The sequence below is a fragment of the Neurospora tetrasperma genome (genome assembly GCF_000213175.1).
Source record: "Neurospora tetrasperma FGSC 2508 unplaced genomic scaffold NEUTE1scaffold_81, whole genome shotgun sequence".
In the NCBI taxonomy this organism is placed as follows: Eukaryota; Fungi; Ascomycota; class Sordariomycetes; order Sordariales; family Sordariaceae; genus Neurospora; species Neurospora tetrasperma.
In genome coordinates this window covers 8,402,371-8,422,316 of record NW_009799179.1, presented here as the reverse complement: position 1 = coordinate 8,422,316, position 19,946 = coordinate 8,402,371, and the positions used below count along the sequence as shown (strand labels likewise).

The window sequence follows — 19,946 nt, the reverse complement described above, 5'->3', positions numbered from 1 at the left end:
ACATTTCGCGGTACCTGCTTGGAGCTTGCCGTAGTACATCGGGGTCAACATTCACCACAGGCCAATCATTGTTATCATGTACCAAGCGCGGTCATGCTCTCCTATTATCTATAATCATATTGCCTAGTCTAGGCTGTTCTTCAGAGTGACATCTTCTTTTCTCTCTTTTCTTTCCTTTTGCTTTTCTCTTCCCTCCTTTTTTTTTTACTTTTATTATCCTCCTTTACCCACTGCCAACCCGGAAAGTGTCACGGGTTGCGCTACAGTAAACAGAAACATCAAAGGGTATCAATAAGCCAGCAAGGCTTAGGAAAAACCAAGGACCAAAACAGACGAGCCAGGACTGCACTAATTAAAACTTGATGAAGTCCTTTTGCTCGGCGAAATCCAAGTCAGGATCGTCGTCCTGGCCAACAAACTCGTCAACGTCGTCCGAGTCGATATCGTCGCTATCGACTGATTCGTCGTCGCTGGATAGATCCTCCATCTCGGCGTCGTCGCGGGCATTGACCCTGCGCAAGACGCTTGCCCTCTCCCGGTGCGGCAGTTTACAGCCCTTGGTATTACACACGCCAGTGTTGCTGAAGTCGGGACATTCGAAAACATGGCGGTTGGTGCAGCTTGCACCCTTCTCGCAGTAGCCGTAGAGGCCAAACTCTCGGCAGACCGGGGCAGCTGGAGACACCTTTGCGTGAGTGAATTTGCAGTCAGGTTTGGTGCAACTGTCCTTAATAAAGTGCAAGCACGTGGGGGTGCGTTCCGCGGAAAGTTCGTGCGAAAGATCGCAAGAGTCACCGTTGATGCATTCTTCTTGTTGGAGAAAGTCCTTGCAAATGGCAACCTTGGCTGGGTCGTGGATATATCGGCACCGAGGGCCTTTGGTGCATGAACCTGCAGGGGATGTCAGTATAAACATCGTTTGGACTTACCAGACCCAGTCATTTCGACGTGGTGTCGGTTAAGGTTTCGAAATCTGAAAAGTTGGAGTTACCGGTCATGGAGAAATTGCGACAAGGCACGTTGACCTTCTTGACAGCGCCGGATTGCCTACCACAAACTAGGATTAGCGGATGATTCAAAGGGGACCGGGCCACATACCGCTGCGCTTTAACAATACCATGGCGGTACAAATTCCCGTTCTTGCTACGGTAGAACTTGACACCGCCTACAATAGCCATTTTCGGGGTCGGCCCTGAGTTGAGATCGCCTGTGAAAGGGTGAGTATTCGGCACATCCAGCACTTGTGGCCGCGGTTTCGACGCACCGGGAATCTTGACAAGTTTGCTTCCGTTCTTCGTAACGGCAAAACGTATACCCTGTACGGTTAGTTCATATTGGTTTGGTACCGCTGCCGACCGATCGCCAGCACGGTGTAGATGGTTGATCAACTTGGTTCGTTCCAGATCATCTCTCTGTTGTTGCTTATGGCGCAGAGTTTGCTCGATGGCCCGAGTGCGAGCCTGCGCTTCCTTGTGATAGATGGACAAATTGATGATTTGAAGGTGACGGTCGTTCTTTGCCACCCAGGACGAGGGGGACGAGTCGAGCGCGGCGCCTGAAGTGGGCTGACCTGCTTTACCTTGTTGAGACGCGCCGTTCAGCACCAAGGTCCTGTGACGGTGGACAGGCTTGGTGTAATGGGCGCGGGTTGGGTATGGGTAGCCTCCTCTTTGATGACGCCAGCTTCCAGAATAACCTGAGTCTTCAAGACCGTCAATACCAGCACGGTTGCTGTTATGATACTCCACGGACGTACGGTGATGCGGTGGTGCGTGGCTGCTCTGCGGCGGAACAAGGCCTGCTTGTTGATTTTTGTGCTGGTTGATCTGACCGGCCACACGGGCAATCCTCTCCATCAGCTCGTGTTCCTCGGCAGACATTGTCATCTTGTTATCTTTTTGTTCGAATCCAAGAGCCGATACAAGTAGCTGTTGCTGCAATTTCAATATTAAAAGAGTATCGGTATATTGCGGTCACGTTCCACGATCAAGCAGTGCCGGTCTTTGTCGGTTATTTAGATTGAGGAAAATACGATGAAGGGTCGCGATGTTGCTGGTGCCGTTTGTTCGATGCGATAAGGTAACGCTGTTGTTGAGATGATTGTGGCGGCGCGCAAAACAGAGGATGATGGGTGCAAGAAGGATTTTGGTTCGGATGTTCAAGGACGGCGGCGAACTGCCAGTGATCTTTTGAGGGGGGATGCGCCAGAGGTCAGCCAATCAGAAACGGCCAAGGTCGCTATCAGAGAAAGAAGGCCATGGAGTAATGCGTCAACCAGTCAGGGCACGACCAACCAGGACCTGAACATTGGGAAGCTGTGCTGTGCACATATGATAGTATGGACACTACGTCGAGGAAAGCAGTTTATGCAAGATACCTAACCTCAATGCCCCGTGGTGAGCTCACTTTTCCTCCTAATCAGCTACCATCGGCTTGTTTCCAAAAAGACCCAAGGCACTCTTCGTACCTTACTTCCACTTCTGTTCCTTTCTTTGAGCCCAAAGAAAATATCGCCGGATACAAACAAGAACGCTCCCGTAGACAGCCGTACTGCAACCTATGGGACTCGAAGTTTAGATAAACTCCCCTCAGAGAAATCCAAAACCACAGGCGCCTTCACCAGACTGAAGTCAACCTTTAACTGAAAGATGGATGCATAATCCTAGGTACGGCTAAGTACTTGCCACCAGAGACCCCACTAGCCGCTCCGTTTGCGGGAGAGCGGGTCGCGCTAGGATCAGGTAGCGGCTTACATAATAGTATACAGGTACGTATCCAAGGTACAACGGTCTTTGTCCTGACGTTGACGCTCGCGGCTGCTTTCAACCAGGCAACCTCTCTACTACTACAACAACAACAACAACCACGACAGTCACGCCCCAAATTTCCGTCCACGCTACCACCACAAGACGCCGGCAACCAGCGAACGAAAAGTCCATTTTACGCACATATTAATATTTGCTAGTTTCGTCACAGCGACCAACTTCAATCATGGCCGATCCAATGAGAATCAAGCCTGACCCGGACGCAGCCTTCGCCGAAGACGAGCTTGACGAATCAGCCGACTTGGGGTTCTACGATCCCAATGATTTTCCCTTGAAAAACGCGTATCTGGCTCGCCTTCCGGGGTATGTCTGGAAAGCATGGGCTTCGCTTCCCGATGATGCGGAGATTCAGATTGGCAAAGTTCGTCGAATTGTACAAGATGGTCAACCGGAGGTCAGTAGCAGCACTCCGTGACAAGCACTACGTTTTAATAGGTTACTGAGACTGTTTGGGCTTTCAGAAGCTACAAATTCTCCTCGACGATCTTCCACAACACTACGATATTCCTAAGGAATACAACCTCGACATGGTGGATGCCAACGTCAACAACACCTTCATCTTTGGTGAACATGATCACCCAAGTTATGCCGCCAAGAACAAGGAGCGGGCTGAGGCTTTAGCGCAGGGAATACCTGCACACCTTGTGCGCCAGCAGATGAAGCAGTCGGAGCCACCTCAGGAGCGCGGAAAGAAGGGACAGCAGTACACCAAGAAGGCCATCCCGAGTTCGTTACACCCAATCTCAGCTGGCCTGCCTTGATAGGTGCTAACTTAAGAGTTCAGAACAAACGGCGATTGCAGCAACAATCAAGCGTGAGGTTGTCGCCACTCCTTTGGAAAATCCCGAGACAGACTATGCGCTTGCTGCCCGAGGCCAGAAGCAGACGGCTCCCAAACATACAGTACAGGTCCTGGATCGTCTGCCACCCAATGGCATCACGGATCCCAAGGGCTGGGAAACATTTTTGGTGCGTGTACTTGAAGACATATCACCACTAGAGCTTTCACTAATAGCAAACAATAGCGCACGACCGAGGCTCCGAGCAAGGCCAAGAAGATGGACAACAAGACAGCTCGCTGGCCAGAGAACCAGCTGCTCGACGAGCTCGCCAAGTGCTTCTCCGTCTACATGTACTGGTCCATCAAGGCGCTGCGCTCTCGGATTCCTCAGCCCGAGGCGTTCATTCGAGAGTGCTTGGACAAGATTGCCGTTATTCACCGAACTGGTACTTTTGCAAACCACTGGTCACTCAAACCGGAATACCAGAGTATGATTTCGGATAAGGACCTGCCGGCACCAACCAACGAAGCGGCACCAAAACCCGAAATTGCATCCGAGGATGAGGACGATGACGATATCAAGATGGAGGACGTCCTGTTTTAAGATGACAGGACTGAGCGGGGTCTCCATGGATGCGATCTTCCTTCTGACCCATTTACTTGCTTTGCGTCAGGCGTTTAGAGTAGACTGGGTTTGCTGCGTTTTTCCTCTGCTCGCCAGACGAGCGGTCTTTCAAGACCATGCTCATACAATGATACCCGTTGCATCACTTAACAAGAGTCGATTTTCCGGTTTGGGTTATTTGTTCTTTCAATCGCGTCAAAGCGTTGCAGTCGTTGATTATGCAAAGGCTCTTACATTCCAAGTGTTAGTCCCAATGCGTGAGGTTGGTACAACACTTTGGGCGATCCTTTGGTCAACAACATTATCCATAAATGAAGTGGGGCCCTATGTTAATCATTCACGATTCTTACTGGCCAAAAAATGCTATGGTTACTGGTGCTTTCCTTCTTGTCCTGGCTACAGTTCCCCTGGAGTTTCCACTACCTACTTACCTCCACTCACCTTCGGGATATCACAACCCTAACTAAAGCCACATTCATTCTGATCCGAGCCAACCTCCTTTCGAGTTCAATGCCTCTCTGGAAACCCGCTCATCAAAGAATAACCCGCAACCTTACCAAAAGAATGGCTCGCTTTATAGTCTTTGACTTCGATGGTACCGTTACCCAGCAAGACACTATCAACGTTCTCGCTCAATTTGCCATCTCCTCTCGCGGTTCCGCCTACTCTCAACAAGAGGCTTCCGAAAACTGGAAACGGATAGTCGACCCATACCTCGCCGACTACGCAAAGCACAAAGAGTTATACGTCCCCAAAGCCGAGGATAGAAAACAATTAGCGCAGGAGCTGGCGTACCTAGAGAGCTTGAGAACCGTTGAACTGTCTAGTGTGGAGAGAGTAGTTAATACAGGGTTCTTTGCCAGGTTGACAAGTGAGCAGTGGGAAGAGTTCGGGAGAGAGGCTCGACGGATTGGCGAGGAATGGAATCCCGACTGGGACGGGGATGAAGGGAAGGCAGTGAGGGTGAGAAAGGGATTTTCGGAGTTTGTGCAACAAGCTAAGGCGAGGGGAGACAAATTGGGGCTAGTGAGCGTGAACTGGTCCAGGGCGTTCGTTGAAGGGGTGATAGAACCTGAAGATCCGGACCGGAGTGAGTTTGTCAAGAGGGTTAACGAGATCAAGTGGCCTGGCGGACAGCTGGAAGGACCAGAGGAGATGGGCGGGAAGGTGATGATGACTGCTAAGGATAAGCTTGAGGGGTTTGAGACGATGCTGCTGAAGGAGTCAGCCGGGGGGAGCAAAAAGCGTGAAAGCGTGTACTTTGGCGATTCGGTGACGGATCTGGAGTGTTTGTTGAGAGCGGATACAGGGATCGTTGTGGTGAATGAGGGTGAGGAGGAGCAGAGCACGTTATTGGGGACCCTAACGAGGTTGGGCTTTGAGGTGCCGCATGTGTCGGAGGGTCGGGAAGGCATAAAGTTGGCATGGGCAAGAGATTTCAAGGAGGTTTTAGGAAACAGTATTTTGGGTTGACTTCAACCTTGATAATCGGTGGTATATCTGTTGAATGCGATGAAAGCCACAGGTGTCCATGCCCTCCCTTAGTCCGTGGTTGTTAGACTACAGTACCAATGACAAGTCGGAACTTCTTTCATTTCTATTATCCGATGTATTTTTACCACAAAGCGAAGGAAAGTAAATGATAAGATTTGCCCATAGGATCATGATGTTTGATCAAAAGCAGACCTTGGAACCCATTATATGTGTGTTTGTCTCTCATTTTCGTTGTCCTCATTTCTCTGACCAATCAATGGCACCACTAGTGTTGACAATACAAAGTCTTTGTCCACAAACATGTCACAACTGATTTTCTGCTATGTTCGGAACATGATCTCTGATAACAGCACCGTTGGTTTGCTTTTGTCTTGTGCTGAAACATTGTACCAAACGCTCATTCCATCAGCTCGAAATAACATAATAAGCAGCAATGTCCGCCGCGAATACCATGTGTGCCAAACATCATCATGCTTTAGATACCAGTACTTATCCTTCACTACGTGCCATCCCTTCGTCCAAACTAGTATCAAACGACAACACAACACCCACTGAAAATGTGTATCCATCATCGTCTCATCTACCGCAAATGCGGCCACTTCACCTGGCTAGGCATAACCAAGAAGTGTCAGTCAGAACGCAACTTCGACCAAGGCAAGATCGACGAAGGCTGCAATGTCATGTGGACGCATCCGCTTTCAACATACCGAGTCGACAGGTGTTGCGAGAGTTGCGCCCTTGAAAGAGCAACAACGAATAGAGCTATTGATGAAATTAGAGGGAGGATCCAGTTGACTAGAGAGTTGTTGGCCAAGATCCAGGACCTACGGGAGGCTTCTTCTGGGGTTCTGGAGCGTGGCTGGAGTGATGGGGGGGTTGAGTCTGCTACCTCAATGAACAGGGGAAGTATCGTGAAGGTGGGAGTTGTCGACGACGACTGTGGGGGTAACGGTGATGACGAGGAGGCAGAAACCATGGATCTTATCGATCCTAATGAAGTGATCAAGGTGAGTCAAGCTGATTTCCGAGATATGATGGAGTTTGTGAGGGAGCATGCCTCTAGTTCGGAGTGAAGTCCTAAATGATATTGGATGAGGTTCCCTTTACCATGGTTATTCCTGGTCCTCTTAACGAGAGTGAGCCTGTAACAGACTAGTAGTAACAATTCGCGTAGAAAAACGAACAGTTTGTTGGCGGCATTAGCATCGGCCTTCAACCTCTCAAATCTCCAAATCCATCGAAAAAGCGATCGGAAAGAAAACTAAAAGCCAAGAGCCCAACTCGCAGCTCCTTACAAAGTCAACATGTCATCGTCAAACATCACGGTCCCTTACATGCTAGGTAAGCTTGAGATTACCCAGCCCAGCCTTTGAGTCCTGTCAAGGAGCTGCCACTAATAGCAGCCGTTAAGTAGTGATCAAGAGGCACCGCGGCCACTCAGCCATGAAGACGGGCTCAGCCAATGTAGCGAATCGCTCTTTTCGGATGAGACAAATCACGAACTGACCATGAGCGACGTGACCTCCTAAATGGTCACCTGGCTTCGACAAAAGTGCCGTGGTTGGTTGGGGTTGGGGAACAGAACGACGGATCACGGAAGGGGGTCCAAGTCAGCTGGAGGACCGGCCACTCGGGGCGCTGCTGTCAAAAGGGCACTGGACCAACACGTGTAGAGCCAATCCACGCCAAGCAATATGGGGATCGGGGAATGAGGACCGTGCACTGAGTCCCTTAAATCCCGTCCTGCCTGCCCCAACCGGTTCGTCGTATCGCATACTGTAACGCAGGAACGCGCATCGCAACCGACATCACCGCTACGATTCCCCATTTTCCTCATTTTCCCCATCCCCCCCAGCTCTTGACGATGCCATGGGGTCTGTGGGCATCGCCTACCGGGAAGGATGAGGGAACTCCATCACCCGCTTCTTCAACCAAGTATTCATCAACAACATCAACAACAAGCGTCAACCACAGCAATCATGGCATCCACAGCATGCCTTCGAATCTCCATTCCAACTCGCCTCGTCCAACGGAGCGTGCGACGCCGCCTGCCGTAGATTTGGCAGGCATACCGCCCATACCGCCCCAACTAAAAAAGAGAGCCATTTCCTGGAACGATTCGCTTTGGACGCTTATCGACTGGCAGCACTACCAAGAACCGCGATCGATCGTGCTGTACACCCTTCCGACCATCGGAGCTTTCGCGCTCTTCGGCATCTGGCGTTCGTTTCTCCGCCGCTTTCGCGGCACCGCATATATCTCGCCCGGCTTCTTTCGGCGGCGCACGCTGCTGGGCAAGGTGACGAGCGTAGGCGACGGCGATAACTTTCATTTCTTTCACACGCCCGGCGGGCGGTTGGCAGGGTGGGGCTGGCTGCGTAGGGTGCCAATGGTTAGGAAGGAATTGAAGGATCGAACGGTTAGTTTGCCTTTGCGCAGTCTCCAACACTACGAAATGTAACATGTGAATGAAACAATGAGCGGCGATAAAGTGTTGACTCGAGTGCCGCTTTTACCAGATCCCAATCCGCATCGCAGGCATCGACGCCCCAGAAGGCGCCCACTTCGGCCGGCCCGCACAACCCTACTCGAGCGAAGCCCTCCAGTGGCTCCGAAACTACATCCTCGGCAAGCGCGTGCGGGCACGCATATACCGCAAGGATCAGTACGACCGGGTCGTTGCGACCGTCTTCGTTCGGAAACCGCCCTTCTTCCTGCGCAAGGACGTTGGGCTGGAAATGCTTAAACTTGGGCTGGCGACCACGTACGAAGCCAAGACGGGCGCGGAGTTTGGCGGGCCTAAGATGGAGCAGGTGTATAAGGATGCTGAGGCGGCGGCGAGGAGGAAGGGGAAGGGGATGTGGGCGAATACCCTGACGGGATTCTTCGGGCTGGGAAGGAGAAGGGAAATCGAGAGTCCGAGACAGTATAAGGACCGGATGAGAGCGGCGGGCAACACTATACTGGGTAAGAAGACTGCGGCGCCCAAAGCAACAACGGCTGCCAAGAAGGCGCCGGCCGTGAAGAGAGAGACGGCGGCGGCTGCGAAGAAGGAGAAGACAAAAGCGACGGCTGCAGATAGTACCGTGGCAAAGATGCCATGATGGTTGCAGGAAATGGACGACGACTGATGATACCCATAAATGATATATCCAAGGAAGAGGTCAGTTGGCACAGAAACACAGTCATTGCTCGGAAGTGCTGTCTTGGTTCGCCGAGTCTCCAATCGTTTGGACTTGTCGTACACAATCGCATTGAATTTGAGTAGAGTCTATACTGAGCAGGCCTTGTACATTCGGCTTTGTGACATATGGAAAGCACTTCCAAGAAGGTATGAAGGACAGAACTGTTGCCGCGCCAATACAAGCTCGTTTCATTCCCCAAGTCTATTCTAGAAACGCACAGTTACTTCGTAGGTTCCTGCGCCAATAAGGCGGTACAAAAGCCAGATGAACCCCAAATGTTTCGCATAAGTCATATGCAACGCACGTCTGTCGATCCCGTCCGCTTTGTCAGGAACGCAAAGCCTTCTACCATAACGGTTCCTTTTACGCATGATCGACGCTGGGAATGCCGGTTGTTCGCTGTTTGGGCGCCGTGTTCATTGATTGTCCATTGATACCTTTACCCCATACAACTACGGAGGTGATTTTAACTTGATATTGGTTCGAAAGCCGAAACATAGCAATGGCGGGTAGGGTGAAAGCCAACGGTACCATTTCTCACAACCTCTACCTGTAAGCATGTCAGTACCTGGGCAAGTTGGTGAGTTAGCTGCCATGACAGACCAACACCTATCCCCAACGATGAAAGCTCCCACTCGAAGGTCATACGGCCGATGCATAACGGCTCGCGAGGGGAACACCGAGCTGGAAGCTTAGAACGTCTAGTCCAGGTCTTTTGAGCGCCGAGGTGAGAAGGGAGGATGGGATCCAACGCTGATGACAGCCGGTTCGTGCGGCGGGCGCCTCGTGGCTTCGGCTGCGCACAGAGGCACGCGAGGGACTCGGAACTGAATTCTCGCTTTCTTCCAAAAGACTTGTCTAGCTCCCTAACGAATGGTGGCTTTTTCCCGAGTTTGATTGACTAAATAATATTCGTGTGAAGCGCTGTCCACTTCACATCGAAACTCATAGAGCACTCAAGCATCTGCCCGAGACAGTCACTGCAGTGAATTGTGAGGTGATCGCCGTTCCTGAAAGCGATCGCTGCGATGGCTGCGGAATCTGGGACGACCCCTGTCGCTATTCACCCAGCTAACCCAATCGCACGATAGTCCCGACGCAGAACACCGGGTGCCCCTGAATGTCCGCTGTGGACTGCTTCCCTTGGGCTTGGCTGATGGGGTTGGTAGCGCTGTTTGAGATTTTCGGAGGCTTTTTGAGGGTCTTTCGACCTGCGTTTTTCGTGAGGTTGAAGGATACGAAGACAAAACGAACAGCGCCACGACAATCATTTCAGCAATCATCGCCTTCACGATACTCGCCATTCTTTTTGCCCTTCAATCGCATCATTCCTTATCTCTTTCTCTCATTTCTTCGGCTTGTCCAAGTCTTTGAATATCTTGAAGCAATACGGGTAGCCGTCTTGTCACTCTTCTTCGTATTGCGTTTGTGCAGTCGCCCAGCGGTCACCAATCGCTCGACTCTGAAGAAGGCGTGGCCGTCGGCCCCTGATCGTCGGACTAAGGTTGTTCTCTGAGACATCAATTGAGACCCCGGCTTGTGAAAAAGGAGAGCTCGTTACGAATGTAATGCACGTCACAGCGCAGCGTTCTTGGTCGGTACTCGAGACTTGAGAAAACCAGCGTAATCAGACAACAAACAGGAGCTTCGAAACACACTCATCTTTTCTGCGTTGTGTTACGGGTTGAGAGAGACATTTTGTGCGACGAAAGAGCGACCTGGGGTTGCACGACGAGCCGCCTGCGAAGCGGAGTAACACTCATTTAAGTTGTGGAGCACTCTTTAATAAACGACATTGAACGTTCAAGGGAGAACGGAACCTAAGTGGAAGATCAAGGAAATCGCCTCCTGGCCAATCCTCCCCCATCACTTCATCGATCAAAGGCTCAAAGCTATCAATATCGAAAACATCGAGAACACTCGAGGAAGCACGGCACACCATCATAAACGTGCGCCCAGCGATCCGCCACCTCGCACGCCGTCGTCCGAAGCTGTCTGAGCGCGCGGGCCATCTCTCACGCGCATCTTCGAAACGCAGGCAAGCCAACCTTGAGCTCCAAGGTGCAGCAACTGGCACAGAAAATCTGATCACGAGCGACGCGAGCAATATCATATCAAGATATCGGCACCTACAGCTTTTCGTCCTTGATTCTTGTTGAAAGGTGCCCTGTGGGCGCATCTTGTTTGTGCTGCCCTTTGGACATTGAAACATCAACAGGCCGAGAACAAGAACAAGAACCAGCAGCTTGTCGCCCGGTCAGGACTAACCGCTTTCAAGGCTGCTTCAGGTGACGACGGTCCATTTGTCGACGCAGCTACGGTTGTGTTTCCCGTTGTAGATAAGCGGACATTGCACCGACCCCGGTTGCCCAGTCATTTGCTGGAGGGAAGGAACACAGAGACAGGAACAGGAACAGCTGCCGTGGTTGTGCTCGTGGCTGCCCGTACCAGTACGCGGGAGGAATTTGCGGTCCGTGCAACGTGCAACTACCTTACATAGAGGCAACGAGCGAAGCTTGAGTGTCACGCCAACAGGACCCCCAATCCAAACACATTCATTCATTTCAGTTGTACCACAACTTCCACTCATTTTCTTCGACACCCAGACGGGAGTTCGGGTCACCCTCCATCTCAGCATTCTTGAGCGTCATCACACATTTCAGGCGGCACCCGCCCGGCCGGCCAAGGCGAAACCCACAACAAACCTAACCAGGTCGCAAGGTCGCGAAGCCCAACTCTTCGTCGACACACCAGACCTCGTCGCCGTCCCCATCCTCAATCTCTCGTCCTAGCAAACCTGCTCGGTATCGACGACTAGGATACTCCTCCCTAATTCCATTTCACACTAATTATTACCACTCTCGTTTGATACCGTCTAACAACGGCGTCTCGCTTTTTTTTTTTTTTTTTTTTTTTCCTAAAGATCGTCTTCCGGACCTGGATATCTCACCTAATTGACGTCGGCGGCAACTCCCACTGCTCGAACCACCACGCGCTCGGTCCCTACCTTATCGCGAACTGTTCAACTGTTTAGGTACTCACCATTCGTGGTTATGGCCTTCCGACCATAGCAACTTTGACCCCGACTACCACGACCAAGAGCAGTATATGTGCTCCCTCCGGTTGGCAACATCTTTCTCCACCACATAAACTTACCCGGAATCGCGATGCGATTGCCTTTCCGCCGGCGCAATGATGCGCGTGGCCAGTCCCTCTCTCCGATATCCGTTCTTCTCACCTTATCTTCAGTAGCGCTATCACCCGTCACCGCGATATCGTTTACCCCCGCGCCCGCGACAAATCTTGACCTCAAGGACCTTGGTCGGGTAGCCCTTGCTGGCGACTTTTCAGGAATATCTCTCTTCCAGTTCGAGGAACAAAATGAACAACCTTTCACAACAAATGGCAGCCAGTCGCTTATGGCACGCATGCCCAACGGCATCTTCAGCCCCGTTGTCACCACAGATGCGACCATCCTGGCCATGTGCACGTTTGTGGAGGGCAACGGGAAGGAGGATGGAGTGATTATCGGCGGAAATTTCACGAGTTTGCAGCTGCCGACGCACGGAAGCGGAAGTCCCGACATTAGAGAGTCCAAAGCGATAGCGCTGTTCAACCCAAACACGTCCAGCATCGAGACATTGTCAGGTCTAGAAGGTCAGGTCTATGCTGTACTGTGTGACCGTGACACCAACTCGGTATACGTGGGTGGAAATTTCGTCGGCAAAGACTCTAGGAATGCGATCGCATGGGTTGGGGGACAGGGATGGACGAATTTACCGTTTAGGGGGTTTAACGGACCTGTGAACTCCATTACGAAGGCATCCAATGGTCATATCATTTACGGAGGAAGCTTCACAGGTCTGGGAAACGCGACTGCGCCGACTGAGCGCGATGGCCAAGTTATCAACCTCTCCTCCGCCACCATCTCAGCCAGTCCTTCGACAACCAGGGATGGGTTCAGTGATCCCAAGAACATTGTGTGCAGTACTAGCGGAACCGACGGGGCAGGCAAGACATGGTTGCTGCAGGACAACTCACCGGGATTCTGGCAGGCAAAGTTTAGACACGGTTTCCGGCCGACAAAGCTTCGCCTATACAACACGCACCTGGACGGCGCTGGAACAAAGACATGGCGATTCACTGCGCTACCCATCAACGGCATCATGAACATGACCTATGTCGACCCAGTCACGAACAAGAACGCTACGTGTACGAGCGAGTGCCCACTAAGCAACAATCAGACTATCAAATTCCAGGATTTCCACTTCATTAACGTCATTGGTATGAACGAGTTTCGTATCGATATTTCGGACTATTACGGAAACGGTGGAGGTTTGAACGGGATCGAGCTATTTGGAGACGATATCTTTTCGTACGCGATCAATGACTTCAACGAGCCTACTTGTGCAAATCTTGAGTTCAAGTCGTCGTCTACTGCCACAGGCCCTTGGCAGGTCACCCCTTCTCATCAGAGCACCTCCGAATATCTGACTGCTCAAATATCCGCACCCATTACCGACACCTCGGCCAAGATCGTTTTCTCGCCGGACATCAGGGAATCGGGCTTCTACTCCGTCAACTTGTACACACCCGGGTGTCTCCAGGATGACACATGCTCGAGCAGAGGACAGGTTCATCTTTCAGGTCAAATGACTGCCGACCCTACCAAGAGTGAACCGGTCGACCAAACACTGTTCCAGACAAATAACTTCGACAAGTACGATCAGATTTATAATGGCATGGTTGATGCGAGCTCGTCCAGCTTTCGGCCCCAAATCACCTTGACGCCAGTTGCTGGCCAGGACTTGGCCAGTCTTACTCTCGTCGCCCAAAGCATCGCCTTCACCTTGATTAACAGTACGGGTGGCCTGAATGGGTTGTTTGAATACACGCCTGGCCAGCATGTGAATGTTAGCGACTTCACGGCCTTGGCTGTCAACCGCCTTGGATCGAGCTTCTCTGGTAAATCCGCTGTCAACACTCTCGCCACCTCTGGCGATACCGTTTTCGTTGGAGGCAACTTCACCTCGCCATCTGCTGAGCACGTTGTTGCCCTAAACACCAAGGACTCGACCAACAAGACATTGGATGGCGGACTCAACGGCGAAGTTCAATCGATGATATTGGACGGCAACACATTGTACGTTGGAGGAAGTTTTAACAGCACTTCCGAGAAGCCGGTAGACGGTCTCAACAATGTTGCCGCCTACGACACCGAGAAGAACACGTGGAGCCCCCTCGGTGCTGGTGTCAATGGCAAGGTCATGCGCGTTGTTGGTTTGACGATGAACATTACCGGGTCAACTCCAGAGTTTGTCGTGAGCGTTAACGGCGACTTTGACGAGCTGAATGCCTTTGATAAGAACTCTGCTGTTTCTGTAACTGGTTTCGGCATTTGGGTGCCTTCACAAAAGAACTGGCTACAAAACCTGGATCTCGAGTTGGAGTCGATTGATGGTGTCCTATCAACGTCCATCCTTGATCGCTCTGGCAACGGTTCCCTCTACGCTGGCTCGTTGGTATCGTCCACGCTCGGTGTGAGGGACATTGCGGGCTTGGGAGAAACGCTCAGCCGTCTGCCAGTGAAGATCCAAGCTCCCTCTAAGCCGTCCAGCTCCAATTCATTGGCCAAGCGCGATAGTTCGATAAGCGCTGATAGCGCTGACAGCCTACAAGGAGTCGTCACAGGCATCTTCGACCAGGAAAACAAGAGGAATCTTACTATTCTCGGTGGTCACTTCACTGCAACCGGTAGCGGATCTGCGATCAACAACCTCCTTATTATGGACGGCAAAAGGAACAACGAAATCTCTAGTCTTGGTGATGGGATCTCACAGGATTCAACTGTCATGGCCCTGGTTGTGCACAATGATATCCTGTTTGCCGGTGGCAACATCACTGGCACAGTCAATGGCAACGAAGTGAAGGCATTGGTCACTTACAACCTTGCCAGCATGTCCTTCAGCTCGCAACCACCCTCTTTGAACGGCGGTGACGGTACTGTCTCTTCTATTGCTGTTCGTGACGGCACAGACGATGTCTATGTCGGAGGATCTTTCACTCAGGCGGGCTCTCTTGATTGTCCCGGCGTCTGCTTCTTCAGCACATCTTCGTCGCAATGGCAACAAGCTGGCCAAAACCTTGGAGGAACCGTCAACACGCTCTTGTGGGTCGATGAGAACCTGCTCCTTGCTGGCGGCAACCTTACCATCAACAACACCGCCTCAGCCTACCTGGCCACTTACGACCCCAAGACCCTGGTATGGGACGCTTACCCTGATGCCGGCCAGCTTCCCGGACCGGTCGAGGTTCTTACTGCCGGCACAAGCGATAACAAGCAAATCTGGGTATCAGGAACCGCCTCCAACGGCTCGGTTTACCTCATGAAGTCCGAGAAGGATGATGGATCATCCTGGCATTCTGTTGGCCAGACCCTGCAGCCCGGCACCAAGATCCGTGGTCTCCAGATCTTCCAGCTCAGCCAGTCGCATGACAAACACTCCCTGATCGACGACAAGGAGGTCCTTATGGTCACCGGCCACATTGTTTTACCCGACTTCGGCTCAGCCTCTGGCGTCCTCTTTGACGGCGCAAGCTTCAGGCCCTACATTCTGACCACCAACTCCGATAACACCCCTGGCTCGCTTGCCGTTGTCTTCTCGGAAAAGCAGAACTTCTTCGGTAAGGATGGCAAACACCTGCCACTAGTGTTTGTTGTTCTCATCGGCCTCGGCATTTCGCTCGCCCTCATGCTCCTCATCGTCGTGGCCGGTTTGATCCTCGACAGAATCCGCAAGAAGCGCGAGGGTTACGTGCCCGCCCCGACGCACATGTATGACCGAGGCAGTGGCATCCAGAGGATACCACCGCATGAGCTTCTGGAGGGGCTAAGTAAAAGTCGATCTGGTGCGCCTCAGATGTAAAGGGACATTGGGGTGATGCGATTAGATGGGTTCTCAATGGGATTAGATGGTTTTGTTGGTCAGTCAGTCAGACAGGAGGAGATACCACAACTTTTTCATGGGGTTTCACTAGCATTCTTGTTCATTCTTTGTCATTATCAATCATCAAGCGTTAATATCACTTCGGGTTTATGACAAAATCCTCAGCAGCAGGCGGCAACTGGTAGCGGCAGCTGCATGGCGTCCTTTCTATGTGCCTTTTTCCCTCTCTCTCACTTTCGCTCCTTCTTCTTTATTCTTCTTCTTCTTGAGTTTACAAATTCGGAGTGCTTTTTCAGCACGCACACCCACAACATGGATTGGTTGACAGACCAAAATGATACCCATCTACTCAACCCAGACCTTGGTTGGTGGAAAGGGCTGCTGTTTGAAGAACTCTAATATACCACGGCTTGGCTTCCTTCGTCTTGTGTTTGTTCGGGCGTTTGGAGATATCTCCTTATGTGGCGTGCTATCATCGTGTGGCTGGGTGGCGGTGTGTCAACGACGCTGGTGAGATGACCTGATGGTAATGGAGACGATAATTCAAGGTACCTTGTAACGCAACTTGACGAGGGTTTCCTTTTTACGGGGCATATCTCAACGACGTCTTTCCTCAACCTTCTTTTTTGATCTCTTTTTTCTGTTTTTCTCGTCTATAAGGCTGCATCTACAGCAAGCCACTTCCCGCTTACTAAGTGTAGTGCGGTAATCTTGTTTTCAAGTACATAATGTTTAGCATCACATCAAGGGTGGCATCTACCATTCCATATCTTTTCCTTCTGCTTAAAGCGAGCCTAGTCGAAAATATTCACGGTTGAAAATCAGAAAGGCTGGTAAAGGAGAGAACGATTGAACGGCAGTGATAGTATAGGGACTGAAAATTGAGCAAAAAACTTGAGTTTCATTCGCATGTACGCAACTTCAATCTTGACTTCCCACAGAATCTGAAGCCAACGAGGTGAGGAGATGATCGCACAATGGCAGCTTTCGTGGACTTTTGAGAATCTAATTGGGACATCAGATATATAGGCTCCCAATCCAAGCCTCATTCTCAACCAATCACGGCAGCTCAACAAGCTGCCCGGCTAGCTCAATCGGTAGAGCGTGAGACTCTTAATCTCAAGGTTGTGGGTTCGACCCCCACGTCGGGCTCAATTCCCGTCGTAAGACTTCAATTTTTTTCAACTTTTTTTTTTTCGTAGTTCAATTTGACAAGATAGTTGTTAGAGCTTCTTGCTCTCCTCATCTTTTTGTTGTGTTTGTCTTTTTCATTCACTGTTGCTTGCGGTACCCTAACGACCGGTGAAAGGTAGTTTGTTTCTACGACGATTCCGTCGAAGCGGTGCAAAAGAATCTCGCCTGCCTGTTGGCGTTGCACTTTGCCTAGCCAACATCATTGCAGACTGGCAAGACACTCCGTAATTTGAGACTAGAAATTGTCCTTCGTTGTCCTATAATTCGTTGCTCTGGTTCACTAGCTTTGGCTTGAATTTGGGCCGACGATTTTGGCAGCGAGGTGCAGTGAATGCATTCAACTCACTGCTTTTTTGACGACGGAAGAAAGACTCGTGGTCGACCTGTGCTGACTGTCTCGAAAGCAGTGAGCACTGCAGTGGCATCAGTTGTTCTTTGCTCTTGTCGACCATGCAGGCCACTTCCCCGTCTTCCTCAGGTTCTTGAGCCATCTGAGGCTCTTGTTTTTGAAGTTCCTGGTTCTGGGCAACCCGCCAGTCAATGATCCTTTGGTTGTATTCGCAGTCCATCACGGGGACTGTTCATCTAGATACTTCTACAGTACCTTATACATTCGACCGGGATAGCACTTCTACTAGCCACTCAGCTACTTCGAAAACTCTCGAGGTCTTTCACGGTGTCCATGTTCGTTGATAAGATTGCTTCAAGAGGATAGAAACACCCCCAACAGGACCTTTCATGTTCAGTGATTCAATCAATCACTGCAATCCAACTGGATACTTAGGTCAACATGATCTTTTCGTCTCCGGGTCTCTGATGTCGTACTTAGGCACCTACCTCTAGCTACCAGTATCGTCCCAAGACAGCGAGCGGATATAAGTATCGGAAGCAATTGCCCAAACTTGGAACAGAACATGCACGGTCTGCGGTACCAGGCAATTGTTGGTCGATCGGCAGTTTCCATGCATCCATCAGGTCTTCTCCTCCTTAGAGGTAAGTTCCGTCTCTCAAGTTCTGAATATTAGGTCAGCTCTTGCTCCCTGGCCGGAATCTGATCGACCGCCAAGCTCCCGCCCAGCTCCTGTCGTGAGAGCATCGCGACTTCCTCCAACCACTGCAGTACGGTGCATCAGACCACTACACACCAATCAATTACACTGGTCAGCCCAGGACCGCCGTGAGCTTAAAACCTTCGAGCAACCGTTCTTGCCCTGCGAAGCTTGTGCCTTCCCACCCGCCAGGCAACTGCCCAGAAACTGGAAGTACCCAGCCTCATCATCTGTTAGTAGCGGGAAACTTTTCCATACATAATTTGATCTCTCTACTACCCTCTCTAACAGTTTTTGATCCAAGATACCTACTTTTCTTTCCAGTCCGATCTCTGGCAGTGGGCTACTATGGATCCTTCTATTCAGTCTTCAGGTTCAAGTTCAGTTGCCTGAGTGAGTGCAGTGGTAGATGTGCCTTGCTGCCGTACCGTGGCTTCTCAGTCCTCCTTCGTCTCATTCAGCTCCGTCGGGAGTGAGGGCGCAAAAGGCGTCCAGTCGGGCAAGGAGTGCCATGGTCGAACAACTGACACTTAATACAAGGTCGGGTACCTTAGCTACCTCTAGGGGCACTTGCCTCTATGCTTCCCAATCTTGGACGCCCTATGGTTACTTCCATTGATGTCACCAAATGAAGTTATTTAAATGACATCAGACCTCATTACTGGCTTTCATGTGCCATTGTGTCCCGGGAATGGCGGAGTGATCAGAGTGTTCTCTTCATGGCCACGCGGCGTCATTCATTGTTCTATTGACCCAACCAGTACTGTACATAGTACCTTAAGGTCAGTATGTGCGTAGTACTTTCCCTCAATCGTGGTTCTATCTGAATACTCAAGTTACTTACCCCTAATACTTGCAACACTCAGTGCAGTGTCATAGAAAAGCTGAGAGTTTCAAGCTTTGTGAAGGTGCCACGCAGTACCTAGTAGGTAGTCTCATCGCAAATCATATCGTCTGTGGAATTGCCTAGACGAGCACGCTTTCAGAAACAGCCCCTTTTCTCTAATAATAACGAGGTCTCCTTGTAGTTCAAGTTCCGCGATGAACTGTCATGTATCTTTTCTTTCCTCAACACAGAAGTCTGGTCCAGTCGCTCTCCAGTCCTCACTGTACACTCAGTGTCGTCGCTGCATGTAGATGGCCTTCTGTTGATCACCATTCCCGAGCTTGAGCTTATGTAGACGACAGGCTGCCATACTCTGATGGTTACTTATGCCTCAGTATCAAACGGATAAAGACGTACCATCTACCTACATGACCGTCCAAGATGATCCGGCAAAAGATCAACACAGCTCTAGTTTTCTTTTCTTTGCTCTCTGTGTCTTTCATCTGCAGTGTAAGCAGTGGCGACGGCCCCTTCCAGCCTGCCGAGCCTTCTATCAGCTCCGTCGCTCTCCTCCTTCCTCTTTTGACACTTGACTTTCTTGACAGGGAAACCTACCTCCATCTGAAGAGGTGGTGGATAGTAGATAGGTGGCGGCTAGATGGAGATGTGCGGATGTGTGATGAAGCGCAAGCTGACAGCCTGTGGCCATGTGACCAACTGCAATACCGACAGGTCGCATAGGTTGACATCTACATCCATCGATAGGGCAGGTATGTAGGTATGTAAGTATGTAGAATGAATCATCACTTAACAGACGCATATTCCACTGCATTGTAGTTTCCTACCTAGTCAAGTTCCCCAAGGGGTGATCGAATAAGTAACAAAAGGTACCTATGTAGCAGGATGGGGAATTATGTCCAAGTTGACGGATAGTTGGTTGAACAGATACGTAGACATCAATGATTGGAAACACTATGCGCACATTCACGCCCGGTGATATCGACCGCTTGCTGCCGTACA

At 50.9% G+C, this 19,946-nt stretch overlaps 9 protein-coding genes across 9 annotated transcripts; 7 read left to right on the top strand and 2 right to left on the bottom strand.

Moving 5' to 3' along the window:
* Window positions 1–352: 352 nt before the first annotated feature.
* On the bottom strand, window positions 353–1,886 carry NEUTE1DRAFT_55260 (uncharacterized protein; the record flags this gene model as incomplete). The annotated part of the gene is made up of 4 exons (XM_009858762.1): window positions 353–876; window positions 930–973; window positions 1,099–1,207; window positions 1,265–1,886. 4 exons carry the CDS (start codon window positions 1,884–1,886, stop codon window positions 353–355), a joined length of 1,299 nt encoding a protein of 432 aa, XP_009857064.1.
* Window positions 1,887–2,851: 965 nt separating this feature from the next.
* Window positions 2,852–4,376, top strand: NEUTE1DRAFT_92770 (uncharacterized protein; the record flags this gene model as incomplete). The annotated part of the gene is made up of 4 exons (XM_009858761.1): window positions 2,852–3,219; window positions 3,287–3,551; window positions 3,610–3,794; window positions 3,851–4,376. The coding sequence occupies 4 exons, from the start codon at window positions 2,992–2,994 to the stop codon at window positions 4,208–4,210; spliced, it is 1,038 nt and encodes a 345-aa protein (XP_009857063.1).
* A 108-nt stretch (window positions 4,377–4,484) lies between these two features.
* Window positions 4,485–5,825, top strand: NEUTE1DRAFT_126763 (uncharacterized protein; the record flags this gene model as incomplete). Its single annotated transcript, XM_009858760.1, has 2 exons — window positions 4,485–4,497; window positions 4,812–5,825. 2 exons carry the CDS (start codon window positions 4,485–4,487, stop codon window positions 5,702–5,704), a joined length of 906 nt encoding a protein of 301 aa, XP_009857062.1.
* A 457-nt stretch (window positions 5,826–6,282) lies between these two features.
* Window positions 6,283–7,254, top strand: NEUTE1DRAFT_115271 (uncharacterized protein; the record flags this gene model as incomplete). Its single annotated transcript, XM_009858759.1, has 3 exons — window positions 6,283–6,732; window positions 6,900–7,066; window positions 7,140–7,254. 3 exons carry the CDS (start codon window positions 6,283–6,285, stop codon window positions 7,252–7,254), a joined length of 732 nt encoding a protein of 243 aa, XP_009857061.1.
* Window positions 7,255–7,782: 528 nt separating this feature from the next.
* Window positions 7,783–8,086, bottom strand: NEUTE1DRAFT_97121 (uncharacterized protein; the record flags this gene model as incomplete). The annotated part of the gene is made up of 1 exon (XM_009858758.1): window positions 7,783–8,086. A coding segment is annotated over one exon (200 nt), but the record flags the coding sequence as incomplete, so codon positions are not given.
* Window positions 8,087–8,114: 28 nt separating this feature from the next.
* NEUTE1DRAFT_74064 (uncharacterized protein) lies at window positions 8,115–9,005 on the top strand (the record flags this gene model as incomplete). Its single annotated transcript, XM_009858757.1, has 2 exons — window positions 8,115–8,144; window positions 8,245–9,005. The coding sequence occupies 2 exons, from the start codon at window positions 8,115–8,117 to the stop codon at window positions 8,827–8,829; spliced, it is 615 nt and encodes a 204-aa protein (XP_009857059.1).
* A 596-nt stretch (window positions 9,006–9,601) lies between these two features.
* NEUTE1DRAFT_119196 (uncharacterized protein) lies at window positions 9,602–9,877 on the top strand (the record flags this gene model as incomplete). The annotated part of the gene is made up of 1 exon (XM_009858756.1): window positions 9,602–9,877. The coding sequence occupies one exon, from the start codon at window positions 9,651–9,653 to the stop codon at window positions 9,813–9,815; it is 165 nt and encodes a 54-aa protein (XP_009857058.1).
* A 2,225-nt stretch (window positions 9,878–12,102) lies between these two features.
* NEUTE1DRAFT_126759 (uncharacterized protein) lies at window positions 12,103–15,873 on the top strand (the record flags this gene model as incomplete). The annotated part of the gene is made up of 2 exons (XM_009858755.1): window positions 12,103–12,118; window positions 12,163–15,873. 2 exons carry the CDS (start codon window positions 12,103–12,105, stop codon window positions 15,834–15,836), a joined length of 3,690 nt encoding a protein of 1,229 aa, XP_009857057.1.
* Window positions 15,874–17,965: 2,092 nt separating this feature from the next.
* On the top strand, window positions 17,966–18,493 carry NEUTE1DRAFT_115268 (uncharacterized protein; the record flags this gene model as incomplete). The annotated part of the gene is made up of 3 exons (XM_009858754.1): window positions 17,966–18,044; window positions 18,172–18,332; window positions 18,392–18,493. 3 exons carry the CDS (start codon window positions 17,966–17,968, stop codon window positions 18,491–18,493), a joined length of 342 nt encoding a protein of 113 aa, XP_009857056.1.
* Window positions 18,494–19,946: the final 1,453 nt, after the last annotated feature.